Source organism: Tyto alba, unplaced genomic scaffold (assembly GCF_018691265.1).
Source record: "Tyto alba isolate M040663 unplaced genomic scaffold, T.alba_DEE_v4.0 Super-Scaffold_18, whole genome shotgun sequence".
In the NCBI taxonomy this organism is placed as follows: Eukaryota; Metazoa; Chordata; class Aves; order Strigiformes; family Tytonidae; genus Tyto; species Tyto alba.
The window spans coordinates 4463957-4485424 of NW_024881280.1; the positions used below are offsets into that span (position 1 = coordinate 4463957).

Consider the following 21468-nt stretch of genomic DNA (forward strand, 5'->3'; position numbering starts at 1 on the left):
CTGGAGAGTAAGAGTTTTAAGGTGGGGTGTCAGGAGGTCTGTGCTGACTGAAGGGAGAAGCTGCTTGAATGAGCTCTCTGCTGAGCCCACCGTGCGACATGGTCACTGTCTTCCCCTCCGGCTGCTCCGTGGAAGTGAGGTCTCTGAAGCCACTGTGTTCTGGTGGGGAGCTTGATACTTCTCTAGAGTGAAGATTTTGAGCGTGCTTCTGTCTTGACCAATGACAGGCTTTTTGCACGTGCCAGATGTTGAGGAAGGTGGTATCCATTACTCTCTCCCTGTCATAGGAAGTAGTTGACATGAGAAGCTTTTTCCGTTACGATTGTTCAAGGTCTGAATGCAGGGGAGGGATTCTGGAGCTTATGCAATGTGATAAATGTTGTAAATCAATATTAATCTAGCCGAGAAACTGCTTCTGTTGAGTTGCTGTGAGCTCCCAGCATGGACAGGTTTTTCCATACCTCGTGCTGGTTTCCCAGAGCTGCTGAGTTTTGTTGAGGAGAGTGCTTGCACAAATGTGAACATTAATGCTGGTGATGGAGATTTGTGTCTGCTCTGGACCTTGAGCTGAGCCTCTCTGATTGCACCCTGTGCAGGCCAGCCCTTGCTGCCTGAAGTGTGTTCTCCAGCCTTGCTTGGAGATGACGAATTACGCCCTTGGAGACATGCCAGTGACTTTTAGAAGTTAGTAATTGAAATAGCGCTTATGTACAGCTAGAGGTCTGTGAGAAGGTCCCTTGCTATAGCAGAAGTAGTTCAGGGACTTGGTAGTATTTTGCAGTCTTGGAGCCTTACTTCAGGAAAGGGCTTGATCTGCTCTGATTAAAGGGAAGAAGGTTATTTGGAATGCTTGCCTGCTTGCTACAAAAGATACCAAAAGCATAAGCTTGGAGTATAGGCTTTGTTTCTCTAATCAAAACTTAACACATCTCTACCTTCTGGGGTAGTAGACGTGGGCCACAGCAGATGCATCTCCTTAAAGGGAAGACAGTTCTGTGAGACAAGTTCAACAGTCTCTGGAAACTATTTGTTTAGAATATATAACTGTCTGTCCTATCTCTAAACCCTTCTGTAAATGGAGCAGAAGGCTACGACCTAAAAGCCTGGAGTTTAAGAGCCTTTCTGTGGGCACTTGTGCCAGGCTCAACGTTCCCTCGTGCAATCTGAGTGTGAAGGAAGGCGGTGCTGGGGGAGGACAGCCGGGGACCCCCGGCTGCTCTTTCCAGAAAGGTGAGTCAGCTTCATCACACCTTAGTTCTTCCAGGTCCCTCTTCACTGGGCTCTGCCCTGGGAAACCGTTGGTCCTGCCTCGAGGAACCTGCATCCTTCTGGCTTGGGTGTGGAAGGGGATCTTGCTGAAATCAGGGTGAAATTTCCACCCCATGGTTGAGGGGAGACATCTGTCCCCCACTTCAGGAATTTAAAGCAGTGGAGCAGAGGAATTAAACCCCACTGAGGGCAGACATGATTTCTTCCGTGGAGAGTCTGAAGCTAAGCCAGTGGCAGAAGCAGCCTCTCTGTCTCGTGCAAACTCCTGAAGATGCTGACCATAGATACTATCCTGCTAGGAGGTAAATACTCTGTTGTTAATAGGACAGTGTTTTCTCCTTGTGGTTTATTTTCTCCCTGTCTTCTCCTCTTAGTGTCTTCCACAGCAGCTCCTGGCAAACACACAAGTTGTGGACTAGAGCAAAGATCAGAGTGAAAACAGGCCTTGGATAGCCTGAGCACCTCATAACAAATAACTTCCCAGGAACTGGGCTCTGCAGCTGGTCTGTGTTTTGTCAGCAACAGCAAAACTTAGGTGACGTTTCAGGGTCAGCGAGCCAAGAGAGATGTCACATACAGCCCGGTTTGCATCTTTGTTAAAACAAATATTTTACTAAGACTACAGTTTAAATGTGAGACTGCCTTCAACTGTAAATTCGGCAGTTATTGGCAATACCGAGTTTGAGAGGAATTTTTTAGGCACCACAGCTGTTGTGTGTTCAAGGGGCCTTTCTAGTTTGATCAGTGGATTGAGTGCTGTGGTGCAGCATGTTGAGACATAAGGCAAGGGGGAATTCTTGTTACTGCCATCCTGTCTTTTTATCTTTTTTTTTTTTTTCTTCCTCTTTTCTGGGATACAACAGCTACATGCTTTCTGGTGCTGAGTCAGTCTTCTTCATCCATCTTCACAGATGGGAACTGGCTTGGTGACTTTCTAATCCTGTTCCCAGAGCTAACTAACTATGTGTTGTGCCCTCTGCCAAACCAGGAAAGCTTGCAGGCAGCTTATTTCAGACCATTGCTTTATCTTTGCTCAGAAAAGCTTCTTTGTATGAAGAGCTGGAGCATAACATAAACTTGCAAAATGTTGATCTGATGCCTGTCCATACAACCCTCCCTGCCAACTTGCTTCAGGTGGTGGTTTGGTATTTCTCTTGTCTCCCAAATATCAGGACGTTCTCTAATAAAGCACCGAATTGCAATCTCTCTTCAGCCCTGTTGGTTTATTTAGTATTTCACTTCATCCTATCTTGAAACCCTGCTTGTGTAAGAACTGCTGCTTGCAGTTCATGTCCTCTGGAAGCATCTCACTTGTACCCCTTGTTCTTCCCTTGTTTCTTCAAAGTCTGTTTTAGATCTTTGCACAAGTGGTTTTCAGCTTTTGCCACTTCTCGATGGCAGAAGAGCACAAGTGTCAACTTCTTATCAAACCTGCAGACTTACAAGCTTCTCAGCGTAGTTACTTTATTATGGGTATAATGGTGCTCTCTAATGTGGGAGCCAGGCTCATCTACATGCAAACACCTCACAGTGTAGTAAAAAACATGGTGATACGTGGAAGCTAAAACAGAGCATGCTTTCCCACACCCCTTCCTCCAAAATGTGATGGGAAAACTGTATGTCTCTTGCCTTCTCAGTTCAATGTCTGGATTCTGCTGAGTCCTCACAGGGACATATTGCTTTACTAATCCCTGCCCTAGATAAAATAAGACTGTGTGGTGAGCGAGGCAGAGATCACGGCTGACGTTTCGTAACTCCTGATTCTCTGTTGGTGGCAAGCTGTGTTGACTTGAGGGCCTGGGGTATTCTGGCATAAAGTAGTGGCCAAGCCAAAACGCCTAAGCTTGGCTTTGGAAGGGGCAAAGCACTTCACTCAAGGGAACCTTCATGCAAAATGAATGCTGCTATGTTTTTTTCCTTTTGTGGGTTGAAGCCATAACATTATCACAGAGCCTGACAAGCCCAAGATTTCCTTCCTGGGAAGGTTCCAGCTGCCAGATATCTAATCCTTTGGCAGCTGGCTCCCAGCCTGGTTCCATAGGGTCAGGGATTTCTCTATTCAAAAAAAATCTTTAAAATCCTGTGCTAGATGTTTGTCCTTCCTCAGTTCTTCACAGAAGCAGTGTGTTTACCTTTTGCTTCTGACAAGGTTCTAGCAGCAAGGCATCTCCTTGGACTGTTTTGAACAGTCTTCCTGTACAACATCACGTACTACTGAAATACCACGTGAAGGACATCCGAGCAGAACCTGGGGCTCCTGTGCAGTTGACTGAGACGCTTTTCCTGGAGCCATGCTAATCCTGTTTACTCTGGGAGTTGTACCATGGGGACATGGGTGGGAACAGCAAAAGAATCGTTGTTTCTTCTCTTGAAATATGGGTAATGGTGACTGCCTCTTCTTATTTGTCTAGATTAATAAGCCAGTTCTATGTGTTTTGTTCTTATTCTTTCAGATCCTGGGTGCTGTGATCCTGGGTTTTGGAATATGGATTCTGGCTGACAAAACCAGTTTCATTGCAGTTTTACGTAAGACCATGTTTCTTCATCTTCTTTCTCCTTCTGAATTGTCTCATCCGGGACTGTGCTTGACCAGGGTGTAGTCTGGGGATGGCAATACTTTATGCATGGCCTGTGACCCGATCAGTAGTGTGGTGTATAGTGAGATGGAACCCTCTCGGGGACAGGGTGGAAGGGGGCAACCCTGGAGACACAGCGTTCCTCCTGGCCTTGTGGATTGCAACACCAGAGTCAGAGTGAGACCATTGCCTCTTCACTCAACAATCCAAATACTTCATTTTAAACCTAGGGACTAGTATTTAATCCTATTTTCACTGCCTGCTCTGTGTTTCCGTGACAGCCTCCCTATTACCATCATGTCCAAAGGCCCCCGGTGCCTTAATGTAGTTTTATTATGCAAGTCCACTATGCTCCCACTGCTTTCTGTAATGATCTATTTCAATTTGACTGTTTTAAATGCCAAAGAAAGAACCTGGTTTTACTGATGCTTAATGTGCATTGAAAGTAGCCAGTATGTTTGCTCTTAAACAGTAGAGGATGTAGATCTGAACGGGGATGGAAGGAGTGGGTCTGTGAAGTCTTTAGTGCTCTGACTTCTAAAAGCTTCTAAAACATACTTGATTATATACTTCATGAGACTCAGCCATCAGAGGTATTTTGTGTTGCTGCACGTGCAAGGGGCTAGCTTCCTTCTCCTTTAAGTCAGCCAGAAGCATCAACTTGAATCTTAACAGAGGGTCTGCTTTCTGCAACAACCAAAAAACTGAGCTGGCTTAGCAGAGCCTGGGCTTTGCTGGGCTGTAAGTGGACTCTCACCAAATGAGTAGCTTGGCTCCATCTTTCACAAGCTCTGCTTCCTTTGTGCTTTTTTCCTAGAGGAGGCTTCACATAACTTGTCTGGTTAGCCATTGCCACTGCCTCCCGAATTGCTGACTCTGGCACCAGCGTCAGGTGTTTGCAGGATAGCTGCCTGCACACTGCGTGCAGCCCCAAGGAGTGAACAGCAATGGCATTCATAGCCCTGTTCCCCACCACACTGATCCTGCAAAGTGCTTTATCTCCCAAGTCCTGCTGAACACCCTGGCCTGGCTTTGGAAGGTGCTGGGAGGAGGTGACACCCCCACTAATGCCATAGGCACAGATTTTGCCCCTTGCTCTGTTGTCCTGCCACATTTGGTTTGCTGCTGCAGTCCTGGAAGGGCAAGAAGCACAACAAGGGGTGTTGGTTAATGAAGTGGCAGCATGAGCAAAGGCACGCTTTTAATACAGGCAGACAAAAAGGAGCTTACCAGGGCCTGGTTATTTGCAGCACCCCTCAGGGTCCGAGGCAGGACCAGTGGGCCAGCAGCTGCTCGCCCAGGCTGAGGTACGACGTCTCTGAGCTTGGCTCTGCTTCTTTATTTTTTACCCAGAATCTCTGCAAATAGAGCACTTAAGGATTTAGCTTCCTTCCTGGAGATTTCTAGCATCAGCTCTTTCTCCCTGCCCCCTTGCTTCCTTTCCCGTGCCTTACCCCTCTTTTCCCTCTGCTTTAGTAACCCAGGCATGGGGAGGGAGCTCTGCACAGCAGGGCTCTCTGGCCAAAGGAGCCTGTTGTACTTGCTTGGCCGCCTGCCCAGCGCAGGGGAAAACACGGAGGGACAGCAAACAGGGCAGGAGTTGTCGTGCCAGCCGAGCCTTCTTTTGCAAGACAACATGTACTGTGGGTGAGAAGTGTAAGCACGGCTCCTGTCCCCCTGCCCCTGGTGCTTCTCCAAAGCTCTTTTGAGTTGGAAATACCTTTTTCTTTCTTATGATGAGAAGCTGGCTAAGCAACTGCTTTCTAGCACTGTGGAGGTGCTGCAACCGGGGCACTTGCACACTTGTGTGATGGCTGAGCAGATTTTGAGGGAGGGAATAGTGAAGTCTTGTGAAGGCCACTCTTGTAAGGCTGCTAGCTCAATAAATGCTTTGCAGTATCAGCACCTAACCTGTAGAGCAAGAGCTCCAGGACTGGTAAGGAAGGCAGAGCAGGATCCTGGTTTCTGTGGTTCTAGCTACTAAGAAGAAAATTAACTCTATTCCAGCCAAAACCAGGACATCTAGCCAGGGAGAGTCTGGCCTGGAAATGGATCAAGGCTGATGTGCCTGCAATGACCTGTGTGTCAAACAGCTCTGGTTCATTTTTTTGATAACTGACCTTCTTCCTCTGTTCAGCGTGTTCCAGGGAAAAAATTTGGAAGCTGGTGACTTGCACCAGGTATCAGAAGTGGGGGGAGGTATGTGTTAGGGGGGGAGAGTATTGGTCTGGAATCGGTTACTCTCTCTCAACTCATTTCAGGAGGAGCTCAGAGGAAGCTTGCCTTCTTGGACTTCTGTCCAGGAAACTAAATGCTGAGCTCTAGGAACATAATTTTCATTAATCACTGGACATCCAGAATTCCCCTACATTGTGCAGCTTGCAGATTTAAGAATGTCTTTTAATGATAAATGAGGTTTCTGGTTACTATTTCTAGACAGATTATCTCTTCAACTTTTATGCCACAATGCTTGCTCCCTCCAGTCCTATTCTGCAAGAAATAGTCCTGGGACCAACCCAAATTTAAGAGCTTGTTTCTTCTGCTGCTCAGAGTACTAAATGTTGAGGGGAGAGGACTGACAGCACCAGCATGTCTGAAATACTACTATCTAAACTTGATTGAAAAACTGTTGTGTTCAAAAGCATAGTCATTCCAGACACAGAAGCAGGGAATAGCTAGGAGGATATGTAAAAGTAGCTACTTTGGTCATGATACTTGTTTTGATCCTGACCTAGCATGTATTATTTGCAGGGGGTCATGCACAGGTGCTGCCACAGCCTGCAGTGAGTGCCCAGCCACCATCCATTCAACTCTGACTACTCAAGTGACCTGTCACATCATCTGTGCTCAACGCTGGCTGTAGCTTTTGTGTCATGTTTCACTCCACTGAGTTTGTGTGTCCCACTGTTGACTGAAAGTGAATACATGAAAACAGAATGGCTGGAACAAGGAGTAATGCATTAAATTGAAAAGTCAAACCAAAAAGGGGTTTTAGGACTTGGAAAAAAGCTTCTCTGAAGACAGTGAAGTGAAGCAAAAAGGCAGTCGTGGAGTAGAACATACTTTATCTTACTCAGAGTGCATTCATGAGGGGTTTAAAAATCCAGTAAGCAGCTAACTTTCTCTAAACAATGTTCGTTTGTTTGGAGTGACCTTGAGTCGTCCAGGCTCTGAGATAATGGAGACCTGCAGGTTGGCTTTAAAAGTCTTCCTTCATCAGAAGACAGCCAGAAACAGCCTTCTGTCTCCACGGTCCACATGCCTCTGCAGTCCCTTTGTAGAAGGCAACAGACTATTTATTTTAAGTAGAAACGGAGACAGTTCTCTAAATGGTGATGGCAGATGTAGTTCTTGTCAGTAGCTAATTTTGTTTCCTCTCCTGGCCCCTTTAGAGATGTCATCTCCCTCCCTGAAGACTGGTGCATACATCCTCATCGGTGTTGGGGCTCTGACCATGCTGATGGGGTTCCTGGGCTGTCTTGGAGCAGTCAATGAAATCCGATGTCTCTTGGGTCTGGTGAGAAAATTCATGCTATGTTTTAGATCCATACCTCTCCTGCAAAATATCTGTTGGAGTGTAGCTTGGGCTCAGGTCTCCTGGGGATGGTACTTCTGGTAGGTCAACTTGGATCCAGTTCTTAATTTGCACACAGTAACTTCTCCAGCAGTCAGGAGGCTGCAGCAGCTGTCCCTCAGACATTACTAACAATGAGCTAATAACTCTACAAAATGAGAGAGGATGTCACTGACACTTTCTGCAAACAGTGGGTTGCGGACCGCCAGCTGGGGAGGGACGTCCCAGGGGACCCTGTACCTCATGCCCCCCCCACCCCAACTTCCCAGTTGGAATTGTGCTCTTACTGGTGTGAGGATGAATATCAGTGGCAGTGAGAGAGAAGAGTACAGTGTCCTCCTGTGCTGCAAAGTTCATCTTCTGTGGGAAGTGCAAGAGACTCGATTAGGAATGTCCTGTATGTCAGGACCTCTCTTCAAATGGTTCATTTACAGGAAGTTTTCTGTCCATCTCTGATGGATGAGGTTGTCACTATCTTCATACACCTCAGCCTGCTACTTGGCTCCTGCTTATTCAGAGCACATATGTATAGGAAACCAAGTATGGCCATGTTGTGTGTCCTGGTATTAAGAACATCTCTTAATGTAATGGTAGTAGATGCAACTGTTTAAAAGTAACCTCAGATGTCAAACTTTCCTTAAAAGCATTTTGCTGGTGAATCTTAAATTTAGATCCTCAAACGAATTAAATAGCATTTTTTTTTTTTAAAAAAAAAAAAGGTAATTGACTTTAAAAATAATAATTTTAAAAATATAGGTTTCTAAAATTGACTTTTCTTGCCATGGAGGCTTGGGGTAGGCAGAGTCTGAGTGATTGAGGTCTGGGAATGGAGCTGGAGTTGGGAGGAGAGGGAGTTCTGGCTGGAATGACACACACAGAGGGTGCTTGTAAACCCTCTCCCTCCTGAAGCCTGCCTGATGGGAGAAGTGCTGAGGCATACTGGTCTGATTTAGATGCTTGTACTTAAGCCTGTTGCTGGGGAGAGCATTTGTTGATAGCAGAGCTTGTCTGCAGGCAAAGGTGTTGGCTCAGTGCTGTGACTCCTCCTGTATATGAAATCTTACTAAAACTTGTGCTGTTACATGCAGACCTTTCTAAAGTGATAGTGGTCATTTATTCTCCTTTGTTTCCAGTACTTTACGTGCCTGATGGTAATCCTCATAACTCAGGTTGCTGCTGGACTGGTCATTTACTTCCAGAAAGAAATGGTAAGTGCTTCTTACTGTGCATATGTTCCTTGGTCTTGGTTTGGGGGAACTGGAGACACCTGGAAATTCTTTCTTCCAAACTGGGCCATGCCATTAGCAGGCATAACTGGATTCTCCTTTCCTCTATCCCAGCTCAGCAGCTTTGCTGTACAGTTTGCTGCTTCTGTATCTGCCAGCTTCAGTAGCGCTACTTTCTCAAGGATTATGAAGCACTGTTTGCTATGCAGGCTTTATTTTTGGGTAGTGGGAACAGTAAAAAGAAATTCCTGAAAGGCTTTTAACCACACCTCCTCTTGATCCTGCTGCAGTCTATTATTTGGGCATGTAGTAGCAGTGATTACCAGTACCATGTTGCTGTCATTGGTGCCTTGAGGGGTTGCCAACCTGAGTGATTGCTTTGCTGACTGGCTTCCCTCCTTGTGTCATCTTGTTGGGTCCTTTCAGTCCTTCTGCATCTGTATGTAAAACTCTCTTTGGAAGAGCTGTCCTCTTTCCCTGGGGGAAAACCCAAGTATCTTGACAGTTCCTGTTATTACAGTGTAAGCTTAAAGCCAAGTGGTTTAACATTCTGAAGTGGATCTCTCTGTCAGGAGTGCAGTGTCACAGTGTATGCTTCTAGAGCTTCAATGAACTTGGTAGTGTAAAGGGAGTAACTTTTGAGCCTCTTAAGTGCATTGCAACAGCCCATTCTGGCTATAGGTTCCCTGGCCAGGGCAGTGCCCAGTCAGGCTTCCAGCTGTTTGACAGCTAAACTGGGAGCCACATTACCACAGCGGGAGCAAATTATAACCGTGGGGTCCCTGCTGGCTTCTGTCCTGGTATGCAGGTTTCTGGTACCAGTTGTGGGTAACCCTGTCCTTTGCCACATAACTCTATCCGTACCACTGCACGGCTGTGCTTACTTCTTCAAAGCCAGCCCTCCTGCTAGGTGGTTACAGAAAGCAGGTGGCTGAGGAAGTTATGGATGGGGGGACTCGGGGGTGAAAGTTTAGGGGTGGGGGGGAAGGTGCCTGCCCCTGATGTGAGCTTTGTGCAAGCAGCTGTGGTGACTGTGAGCAGCTGCTGGCTGGGTTCCTTGCCAAATGGTGTGAGAATGTAGCTTGCTCTCGGGGCTGGCTGGAGTTGAAGGAGAAACTGAAACATTGGCTAGCTGGTGTGTAAAGTTACAGCTTTAAACAAGCTGCTGATTCTCAGCAAACAGCTCTGACTAATGCAGAGGAGGAGGTGTGGGGCCGGGCATTCCCCTGCGACAGGGAAATGTGACTTTTGAGACCATGAAATTCCGTACCTCCGTTGGTATTTCTCCTCCAGCTGTCACTCTGCTCTAGAAAATTCCAGCTTTTGAGCTGTGGATCTTCATCTGCACCTCAGTCAGACCAGGGAGAGACTAAAAGGGCTGGGGGTTGTTCTGCACAGCCATTGGAGCCAGTGTGGCTGCGATCGTCACTTGTACGGATCCAGCAGAACGGCAGGGCAAGCCGGGCTTTGAGCAGATGCTCCTGTTCAGTCCTCAGTGAACAAAACTTACTGAAAAGCTCTTCTAGAGCCCTTCTGTTTCGGAGATCCCCCGGAGCACCTGCCTAGAGCACTTCAGAAAAACTGTTTCAGGAAGGTCTTGGCTGAAACCTCCCACACGCTGGTTTGTGGCTGCGCTTCGGCGACGCTACGCATGTCGCTCTGCTTCGCTTGATGTACGTCATCCCCGGGGGGGCTCGGAGCACAGCGAAGCAAACTGAAAACTGCTCAAGATCCAGTCCCCAGATCTCTGTTGCGTTCTTTGTGTTTGTTTCTTTCTGACCTCAGGATCTTGGTTGGATATAAAACAAGGAAAAGGATCTTGGAGCCAGAACGTAGCAAGATGATACTCGCTCCTCCACTTCTTGTAACTGAAGTATTTATTTCTGCAGTGCAGAATAAGCAGGATTATTGTTGTACTCCTCTCTACCTGCCCTTTTCTTGATTAGTAGCTACGGAACCGGTTCACTTGATGTTTTTTGATTGGAATATCTGTTCCTTTTCAGTGTCAAAATCTTTCCCCACCTCTGACATACGAAAGTATGCTGAAACAGAGTTAGTGTAACTGTAAAAGGCTGAGCCTCTGACGGGAAGGCTGCTGCTTTGCCTCTCCCATGGGCATTGCTAGAGGAATGCCCCTCCAGACTGGAATTGCCCAGTACTAATTGGGAGGATGTTGATGCAACATCCTTTTCCCTACCTCTGTTGGCCACTGAAACAGTGTGGTGGGGTGGTTTTTTTTGTTTTTTTTTTTTTTAGCGCCGACAAAATAGTAATGTCACAAATGTTGCAAAAGGCGTTCTGCTTTGTGAGCTGCTCACCTACATCTAGTGGATCACAAGCCCCTAAACATGCGAGAGTCAGGGCAAGGTCTCTCTTGGCCTCGATCACGCAGTTCTCTGCAGCTTGGCTCTAAATGCCTTGAGGGAAGGAGAGCAGTGGTCTTTTGGGAATTGCTCTACTTGCTAGCTATTGTTTGCAGCAAACAGGCCAGGGGGATTGCACTCAGCAACTTGTCCAGGGGTGTGGACTAAGCATTAGTTTCAGAATCTGAAGTAACTGGCGGGGGTGAGGGCCCGCTTCTGTTTTTTTGAGCCTATTTTCATATGCAGGCTAGATGCTAATAAACGCTGGGGGAAGGATCTAGCTTGAGTGTCAGAGGGACAGGATAGATGACCGATGGTGTCTGACAGTGGAAGAAGCCTGCGTGACAAGACTGGAATCGAAGACCTACACTCCTGCCTCTGGTGTTCAGCTTTCCGGAGCTCCCTCTTCAGCAAGCCCACGTGAGGGGGGCACTGACAGCCCTGCCGCTTTCTGGCAGCGGTCGGTGGCTTTGGTGCCCAGGCTTTGAATAGCCCAGCTGTGGCATGGCAGGGCTGTGCCTTCGGGCAGCGGGCCAGCTAGAGCTGGGAAGCAGCAGGAGCCCAGAAAGCAAGGGGTAACCATTTCCAGAGGCAGTCACGCTCCGCAGAGCCCTCAGTCCTGACGGGCCTTAAGTGGGTAAAGGTGGCGAGGGTGTTGAAAGCCTGCCTGAGTGTTCAGGATGCCTTTCTGGCTTGTTGCTCTTTCAGTTTTCTTCTGCTTAGTATAGAATGGTGATCAGCTGCAGGTGCCTGTGTTTCCCCTTCGGGCTGCTCTGCTGGTTAAACCCACGAACAAGCTGCCTCTGTGTGTGCTCTTCAGAGCCATGCTATTGTTTGCGCAATATTTCCCCTTTCTCCAATTACCTTCTGGAACACCTGAGAATGCCTGAGTTTTTCTTTAACTGAAATGCGTCACCTTTTGAAATTAGAGCTATCTGTTAAGACTTCTTGCCTGTTCTTGAGTAAGAGTAGGGGAAGAACGGGGACACAGCTTCCCTATGCAGCTGCGATTGGGGACGTCTGGCTCGGCCCTGTTTCTGCTTGTGGTGGGGTCCTGGGATGGAGAAGAGAGGCACTGACTGGGATTCTTGCAGAAGTGACACTAGGCTTCATCTGGCCTAGTAGCCGAGGGGCTTGATGGGCCCCAGGGTAGGACAACAAACCCTGCTCTTCTTGCCTCCCTCGGCACATGGAGCAGCAGTGTGAGGGTGGGAACTCAGAGGTTCAGTAACTGATAAGGCTTATGGCAGCAGCCAAGGCCAAGCTCATTAGTGAGAGCCAGGTCAGGTTGCCTTGATTTGAAGGGAAGAAAAAGGGGAAGCAAAGTAATTAAAAGGGGAAGAGCTAGACATCCTGAGAAGAAAGATTATGCAGCTCCTGTCTGTCTGGCCTAGACATAGCTGATCCCAGCGAGCTGAGCTGCAGCTTTCCTAGGAAGAAGAGTTGCTGATGTAGAGAAGCTTCTCTCTAATGGGAGTCACTCCTTCTTCTTGCTGGGTGTCCCTGGGTTTGCCATGGTCATTTGCAATGCTTAACAGTAGAAAGAACGAGGCAAAACCGTTTCCACTGATCTGAAATATGCTGTAGCACCACAGACAAAAAGGTAATACATGGGATGGGAGCATCCTGGTGCTCTGGCTAATTAAGTCTATCCCATCTGTTGAGCAGTCTAAAGACACTTCTCTCCAGCCTCTTGTGACCTGGGTTTGTCCTTAGCAATAACAGCTCTCCTCAGAAAGTGGAAGGAAGAAGGTGAAGCAGTCTGCCAGGTGGTAGCCTGCACCTCTCGGGAGACTGGAAGGTGTTGTAAATGTGTCTGGATAAGGAATGAGGGTGAAGGGATGATTTTATATACCTGAGCTTTGTGGTAAGGCTGTTACTGAGCAGTTTAGATAGTTGTAGTACTTCATGACTTAAAATAGAAGCAGCAGTTCTAGGAGTTTGGGGAAAGGCAGATCAACACCTTGTGAAAAAGGGAAGTTTCCACCAGCTGTATGTCAGAAAACCCAGTTGCATACAGGAGTAGAGTGACTCCTACCTTCCCTGAGCATTGGAGATGAACTGCAATGACTGAGATTCTGGAACAGAGTCTCGCTGGCAGTGCACAGTTAGAAGTACATCACCTGTGAGTACTTAAAGCAGTGTTGTCCTTCAGCTTGCACTTATCTTTCACCTCTATCTCATTTGGGGCAGGCAGCAGTTGTTCAGCCTTTCTTACCAGGATAACCATTTCCTTGTTCCTCTTCAGGTTTGTAGCCTTTCTCTGTGTCTAGGAAAGGACTTGCTGGGAAGTACCGGTGCTTTGGCTGCTGCATTACATAGCAAAGCCTCTGTCTTACCTTCCCCTCAAGATTGAGGCTGTATATATCACCTTATCACTTTTTGCAGTTAGCTTTTTTTGAGCGACCAAAGCTGCATATATGTACCCTAAGCCCCAAAGAAAAGGCTACAGGGGACGGACTAACCTAACTCTCCGGCCTTTTTTTCCTTGCCAGCTGAAAGAAGAGCTGTCTCACATAGTTGGAAGTCTGATTGAAAATTATGACCCTTTGAATGACGATGAGAGGAACTTACAATATGCATGGGACTATGTGCAAACACAGGTGAGTCACAGGGGGCAGATGATGCTATTTGTCAGTGCAGGCAATGGCCTTTAAAACTAGGCTGAGGACAGGGAAACAGGTATTGCAGGAGGCAATACTATAGCACATTGATCTGGTTGATCTACAGAGTTGCCTGTGAAGTTTGGTGCCTGCAGACTAGAAAACTGTCTTGCTTGCTATTACTAGGTAAGACCCTGAATGATTCCTGCATGCTGGGTGTTAGAACTAGCTAGTATTGGCTGCACAGCCTAATGTATCTGGACTACCAAACGGCACCCCAATACTTCTCTTTGTCTGCAGGGTCTCCAGGATACTAGCCTGTGTGAAAGCCACGGTGCATACTATTTTTGTAGCAAGTGAAGTCCCTAGCTTATTGCCAGGCAAGTCAGCAGCACTGCCTGCCTTACTACTTGGTGCATGTTGCTTGCTTATTGTGATGGCTCTTCTGCAAGTGTCAGCGTTCCTGGGAGCCATCCAACTGGCCACAGTTTCTGTTTAGCATCAGGGTCAGTGCTTGAGCATCTAGGTCGGTGTTCAGGCACACTGGTGTCATGATAGCTGTTTACTGCCAAAACACAAGCTTGAGAGCTGGCTGGCTGTGGTGGTTAAATACATGCCCAGCAGGGGACTGATGTGTAGTAAGTACAAGTAATAGCATTTTTCTTCTGTCTGTTCTTCAGTCTGCAAAACACTGACCTGCAGTTTTTCTTCCCCTTGGAGGCAGAATGATTTATTTATGTTTTATCACTGTAGCTACATCTCCTCACTAGTGAACTCAAGAGAAGCCTGAGTCTACTGTGGAGAGAGGATCCTGCTTGAGCCCTTTTATGTAGGAACAGAAGAAGGTTTTGTAGAGGTGTAGTCGAGTGTTAGGAGTCTAATTCCTCTCATAGACTAAAGTTAGCATTTGAAAGGGGGTGGGTGTTCTGTAGATGAGTCTTGGAGTTAAAGCCCAAACCTCTGTAAAGCAGAGGTAGTTTCTTCTGGGGGCTGGATCTTCAACACTTGTTTGGAAACCAAATGCTCATCCTGGTGTGGGTGTTCAGCTGTTTGTACTTCTGCTCTCATGTCTGTTACGTCAGAGTGAAACATTACTTTTCCTTTTATGAGCAGAGGGGGATTTTCCCCTAAACTTCCAACTTGAAGTGTGATAGCCTTTCCGCTCTGTACCACTGTACAAGCACTGGGATCCATGCCTAAGAAGATCTTAGTCTTTCCTGGACTTCCCGATGTGCTTTCCCCTCCAACAATGGCACTTTTATCACGCGGCTGTATAGAAATGTAAATGTTTGGTTGGATGGAAAATTTTCTTCATCCCATCTTCCAGCCAGTCTCCACGTCAGCCACATCGAACTCGTGGTGACTCGGTGGCGTGTCATCACCCTTGTGCAGCGGGTGTCCCCCGGGGGCCACAGCTTAAGATCAGTGATATCTTGCAAATGGCAACCAGGAAATGAAAAGTTTCTGCTTCGTGTCTGCTCAGAAAATGCGTGCTACTCAAAGAAAAACTCCGAGCGTTCAAACCTATGGAAATGGCATTGCTAGTGGAAGACTAGGTAGTAATCCTTTTGAGATGCCTTTGAATACACATGATGTCTTGTTAACACATGAGTCTCTTGCCAGCCTTGCTTCTCCCTCACCAAATCAATCTGCTGACGATGAACTGGAGGGACTGAAAAAAAACCCTTTCAGATGTGTCACACAGGACAACTGCCCTCCTCCAGCTGGCCCACCAGCAACATCTGTTTTGTACTTTTACCTCTGTTTAGCATTGTCACCTGCCTATAAGATGAGATTTGCTAGTATTTAGTCTGCAAAAGCCGATTAAAACTACACTCTCTAGAATTGATGTCAAGCTGTATGGGCTGCTGAAATCTGAGTATCTAGTCCTCATGCAGTAAGGCTGGTGAAGGATTCGTATTCTAGCATGACTAGTGTGCTAGAACTTTATGGCTATTATAGTCTACTATGCTCAAAGTCTGCTAGAAGTGGCCCTGTAACTCTTGTCTTGCTGGCAGAGTGATCCTCTGGAAGGAAATAATGCCCCTGTCTTCTGGATGGCCCTATACATAGGTTATCATCTGGTAATCAGGATGATGTTCTACTTCAATTAATTCATGCAAACTGCATGGCCTGACTGTTGTTGATACACAGAGAGCACCTGTGTTCTTCCACCTCCACTGCCTGTTTGTTTTCACGTGCAGTATGTTACCAGTACAAAGTATAAGACCGTGATGATCTCTCTCTGCTTTATTAGATCGCCTGCTGTGGCTGGACTGGAGCAAAGGACTGGGAAAATAATGAGATTCTTATCAACCGAAGCATGACTCAGTATCCCTGCTCCTGCTCCAATAGCTCCAAGGACTTTCAGGTAGATAGCGGTTTCTGTAACCTGGATGTCCCCATCAATGGCACTGCAACGTATGCTGACTGGCCTGTTCATGAGCAGGTGAGTGGCTGTGTCTGGGCCCCGTGAAGCTTCCACTGAAGTTGTCTTTGTTCCTCTGGGAATTATTTAGAGCACTTTTTTTTCACGTCAGTATTGCTTGAAGTATCTGCGGAAATTGGGGCAAGGAGGGACAGGCATCCTGCGCTTTTCTGCTAAAACTACTGTGAAACTTGGTATAGCACAGCGCTGGGATAATCCCTGCGTGCACAAGGAGATGTGTTATGGATTTTCAGCCCTGAGATATTTAGATTCATGCTTCCTTCCATTGTGACCATGTTTTCTCCATTAGGGATGCATGGAAGGTGTAGAAAAGTGGTTGAAAGACAACCTTGGTGTCATTCTCGGGGTCTGCACCGGTGTTGCTGTTATAGAGGTAAGCCACTCCCTGATGTGAACCTATACTGTCTTACCGTGGAGACTCTTTTAAAGGCAAATCTGTTTTTTTCAAGTAATAGACACCTGGTTTAACGGCAGTGCAATTCTAGCTCTTGGTTGTGTCTGCCTGGAGCTTTTGGACTGCTGCTTTGCATTGGTTGGGTTAAAAATTGAACAAAGCCCTGTGTCTGCCTGTGGTTCCTGCTGCTCTGTCTGATGCTTGGCAATTCACTGCATGCATAACTAGGAAGAGAGAGACAAGCAATGTCCCACTAGTGAGATCCCACTTACTGCCTTAAAAAGCCCATAACACAGATTCCAGATACGGGCACACCTTTTTTTGAAGCAAAATATTTTTGTTATTCTGATTTTATTACATTTTCCTTGCACTGGGGAGCAACTCTGTTCACCTGTGTGGTGTCACCTTACTGTCTGTCTGGTCACTGATTTTGTTTCCATTCTTCATTATTTATTCCAGCTGCTGGGGATGATACTGTCCATTTCGCTCTGCAAGAACATACACAGCGAAGACTACACCAAAGTGCCCAAGTCTTGAGTTGGCTGGCTCCAGAGCTACGGCACCGCAGAGAAAGGAGCAAACAGAACATTCCTGCCTCATACCCAGACTGTCCAACCATTGACCATTATTCCTGTGACATCCCATTTCTGATACCACTCTGCTAAGAACTGTTAGAGCTGCAATACAGCCTGATCTTCTGGCAATAGGGCCCTGGGGCCACCTTCATCCTGCCTCTGGATTATTTCTACTTCAGGAAGCAGAACCTAACTGTCGCATATCACGAGACGCCAATTAACCTGAGGGGACAATGCCTTTGCTGCCTGCTCCGTGTTAAATCATACTATTCGTATCTCCATTCTACAACCCACTGGGCCTAACATACAATAACTCCTCTCCTGCCTCGTTGTCCTCCCACCCATCTTCCCTCTTTCCCCTAGAAGTCCCTTCTCTTTGTCCCATGAGCCAGGATTGCTGTTGAGATTCCAGTGCTTTTGCAGCTTCACCTACTTCCCTGACTTGTGGTGGTAACTAGTTGTGCTTTATAGGCCTTCTCCTCCCTTGCAGTTAACCTGATTTGGCTCCTACTGTGCATCTTCCCGCAAAGGCTCTCATCTGAAACACCGAGCGCTACCCTCATACTTGCTTCTCCTGCTTCTGGAGTCAGCTGCGCCTTGCCTTCGGCGGAATTCTTCCCTTTGAGTGTGATGAGAAGCCACTGGGAGGGAGCCAAGCCTACCTGTTCCTAGCGTGGCCTGGCAGATTGTGGTGGTGGTGCTCAGCTGCTTCTGGGATTGGGTCCCTTGGGTGCTGGATTTGACACTTAACATGTTTCTCCCACTCGCCTCTTTACCTTTTCCTCTCCCCCTAGCACTGGTTTGCTGGCTTCTGTCAGCTTGGAGGCACTTCAGAGACTGTTGTGTAGTGGGGACTCAGCCCCGGGCTGACTCTGCTGGTTGCATTTTTGGGTTGCCAACTTTTATAGAGGTTATGATTGACTTGATTCTTCCCCTGGCCCCTTTATGAACATAAAATCTGTTAGCTGTGCTTTTAGTTAGGAATACGGAGGGATCTGACTGGACTGTTGGTGCTGTATATTGGAGATATCACTGCTACCAGTGCCCAGTTTAGGTTCTGTAGTTTGGATGCAAGGATAAGTTGCTTTGATTTCAGTTGTCCGGTATTTTGACTCCATTGGGGTCTGGAGCCGTGGCTGCAGCCTAAGCTCTGTCTTTAGTGGAAGTGCTGCAGCAGGCAAGTAGCTGGTTCTGCAGTCGTACGGGCTGGGTGGTTTCTGTACTTGATGGCTGGGCTGTTCGGCCAGCAGCAGGGAGCGGTGTAGAGCAGAAGAAAGTAGGAAATGTATGTGACCAGCTGCCCCAACTTCTTCGATAAGGGAGCTGGGTGCAAATCCTCAGTCTTAGAGGTGTCTTGGGCACAACAGATTTCCTCCAGCTGGACGTGCGTGCGAGCACCCTGACAGCAGGGAGCTGTATGAGAGAGAAGTGGCTGGTCCTTGCCTGAGGCCTGGTACAAGGCACCCGGGGGAGAGAGTCTTTGCCTTACAGAGAGGGTCCCGGGACTGCCCCTTGTCAGGGGCGGGGATGGTGGAAATAACACAAAAAGCAGTTCCAAGGGATGGCTTCACTACCTACTCGGTTTTCCTTCTGGGAAGAAAGGTTCATGCAGGCAATCCAGGCCCCAGCAGTGGGTCCCTGCTCTGTCCTAATCTCTGGACAGCAGTGACTGGGGGGAGTAGATGAGACTGGGCGACTGTTTTTTACGGAGGTCTAAGGCTTTGCTATTTTGAGACACCTGCCCCTTCCTGCACGGATCCTTCAAGCTGACCTTTGCTATAGCAGAAGGCACCCTTCTTAGCAGTAAAGCTTGCTAGCTTTTGTAGCACAAAGCTTATTCTCTAAAGTGTTCTCATTTGTAAGATTCTTGTTCAGTTACAGATGCCAATGCTGAGCAGCAAGTAAAAAGGAGCCCATGCTGGGTTTCCTTTTTGTTTTTTGTCTGTTTTTAGTAACATCTTCCTACCGGAAGAAATGCATGTACAGATATAAAAGTCTAGAGGGTGAATATTTCTGTAATAAAGACTTTGCTAAAAAATACATATCTCTGCCTACGACTTGTGCATTGCAGTGGTTTCCCCTTGCTTCCTCTCCACGCCTTTCTGCTTTACATGCAAATCACTGACACCTTGGTTGTTGGGGGTAGCACAGGGCCTGTGAAGAGCTGTTCTGAGGCCACATGGGAGATCAGTGTGGACTGTGGAGATACTGCCCAGCAGAGGGAGATGACGATTTTCCTGGGCTATATTCTAGAGGAAACTTAGCCTTGTTTTAAGAAGTATGGCAGTCCTAGGGTGAGCTGACCAAGTGGTAGTTCCTTTGAATTACCTGTTACCTCCTAAGCTAAGCGATCTCTCTATTTGAAGATATCGCTTCAAATCTGTACAGCCTGCACTCTGTGAAGTCATAAGCCTCAGGGACTAACTGACAGAATATAACCTTGCTGCTAGGCCCACAGTGCATGCAGCCTCTGCTAGTTTAGCTTTATCATTTTTTCCTCTTCCTACTCACCTTCAGTAGGCTTCTGCCTCCAGGCTGCTATTTTAAAAAAAGATCTCTCAGCCCCTGCCCTATCACTGTGAGCAGAAAGAAAGCCAAGGTAGCCTTTTCCGTAGGTTATGCCACCACACACTGGGCTTGATTGTTTGAACAGCTCTTGAGAAGTAGGTAGAGCAGCTATGAATCTTCTTGCTTCCCTCAGCTAAGCAGGTAAGAAGCGGACATAAGCTGGATCTCAAAATTCTTTCAGATCCTGCCCCATGGTGTTTCTGGCCATTTAAAATGGCTGTCAAGACTCCTGATCGGCCAAGTGCAGAGCGAGAGGTGCTTAAATGAATCCCGAACCCAGGGTAGGGTGCAGTGATCTGTGACTACAGCTTGTTCCTTTAGGCTGTCCTGGGCTGTGCTTGAGGAGGGCTTGGCTCACGGTTGTACGGGGTCTCCCCTCTTTCTGGCTGGTTTCCCAGAGCTTTAACCAGGTGGCGATGTTTCCCCAGGGTCTCACGCTTTGGAGGGCTGCACTTCATGGCACAGCTGCCCAACCTGACCAGGCGGCTGCTGGGTGGGGAAGGGCGCTGCTGGTTCTCCTGCAGCCTGATGTGAAGCTGGAAGGAGAAAGGAGGGAAGGTGAGGACCGCTGCTTGTCCCCAACTGCCCGAGCTCTGTGGAAACCACTTGCCTTTGGCCGCTGGAGGGAGATGTTCCACCGAGAAAACTCAGCCCGGGTGCTGCAATATCAGCAGCATCCACTGGTCCCTGGGGGGGCAAGATGATGACACTGATCGCTTCCTTCTGCTCCTAGTTACTCCTGGCAGCAGGGTAGCTAAAATAAGTTGTAATTACAAATGTATTCTCCTCATAAACGATTTGTGCTGCGTGCGTGGCATTTTTAGGGATAATTTTCCCTTCCATTTCTTAGCAGCACACAGTTGGATATTTTATTTCATGTCTTCCACTACTGTATATGGGTTGTGCTTGCTTCTTGGGTTTCTGCACTAAGCATCTCTGGAAGTTGAAGATAACGTGAGGAGCTTTTCCTGCTGCTGCTTTCCTTGTCCTCATCATCTTCCTGTTTCTCTCCATCCTCAGTTCCTTTGTGTGGCTGATCTGGGAGGAAGGAGGGGGCATTTGATGCTTATAAACCTGATCTAAAAAAGGATTCCATCAAGAAAGTCCTCAGACTTTCTGAGAGAAAGAAACCTGCTGTTGCTCCTTGGGCCAGGCTCATCTCCAGAGGTAAAGGTGTGCTGCTGGAACTAGAAATAGAGCAGTGCTCAGGCTTCTTGGAAGCTGCAGTGTTCATCTAGCAAAACCTACAGTGCCAGCCTCTGCAGTAGCTCAGCACATGGAAGCATTTTGTGCGTAAGCAATAAGCTGCTATATAGCTGCCCCAGGCCAATAATGAATATTGCAAGAGTATAGTGGTGACCTTCTGGCCTTAAGCAATGAACTGGTGACGCTCCTTACTCTGAGTGATCACAAAGAACTCAGAAGCTCCTGTAATTCTTCCCCTGAGGTGAGTTTTTTCTTCTGGAAAAGGAAGAGGAATTGCATTAGGCTTACCCATGCCCAACCTATAGGTCGCAATGCGTCTTGTTTTCTGTGATGGTTTCTGCACAACACATACTCAAATGTAACACGTGGCAGCTCTTCTTTTCTCTGTAACTTGCCCACGTGGTGGTGTGGCTGGTCCCTGCAGCTTTGTTCAGGAACTGAGGCTGAATTTGGTAGACTTCAGAAAAGATCTGATTTCTGGCTGCTGAGAGACAGACTGCAAGTGGTGGTGTCAGACGCCGTGATTTGGTTGGGGAAGTTGAGGAGCAGCAGCCACGGGGCCTCGTGGCTGAGAAGCCTGAGGACCCTGGGATTCCCACAAATGCATTTTCACAGCCAGTTGCTGCCACTCAATGCCATAAATGGAGAACATACCCTCAATTATT

At 47.5% G+C, this 21468-nt stretch overlaps 1 protein-coding gene across 6 annotated transcripts in view; it reads left to right on the forward strand.

Annotated features, from left to right (window-relative positions):
• The window catches only part of CD82 (CD82 molecule), a 42614-nt gene extending 23545 nt beyond the window's left edge, over positions 1 to 19069 (forward strand). For all 6 annotated transcript variants that reach the window (XM_042791074.1, XM_042791075.1, XM_042791073.1 and 3 more), the window contains exons 3-9: positions 3723 to 3795; positions 7238 to 7362; positions 8553 to 8627; positions 13504 to 13611; positions 15869 to 16060; positions 16350 to 16433; positions 16914 to 19069. In XM_042791074.1, coding sequence (XP_042647008.1) covers positions 3723 to 3795; positions 7238 to 7362; positions 8553 to 8627; positions 13504 to 13611; positions 15869 to 16060; positions 16350 to 16433; positions 16914 to 16991 — 735 coding nt within the window. In that variant the 3' untranslated portion in view covers positions 16992 to 19069. The remainder of the gene's footprint in view (positions 1 to 3722; positions 3796 to 7237; positions 7363 to 8552; positions 8628 to 13503; positions 13612 to 15868; positions 16061 to 16349; positions 16434 to 16913) is intronic.
• The last annotated feature ends 2399 nt before the right edge of the window (positions 19070 to 21468 follow it).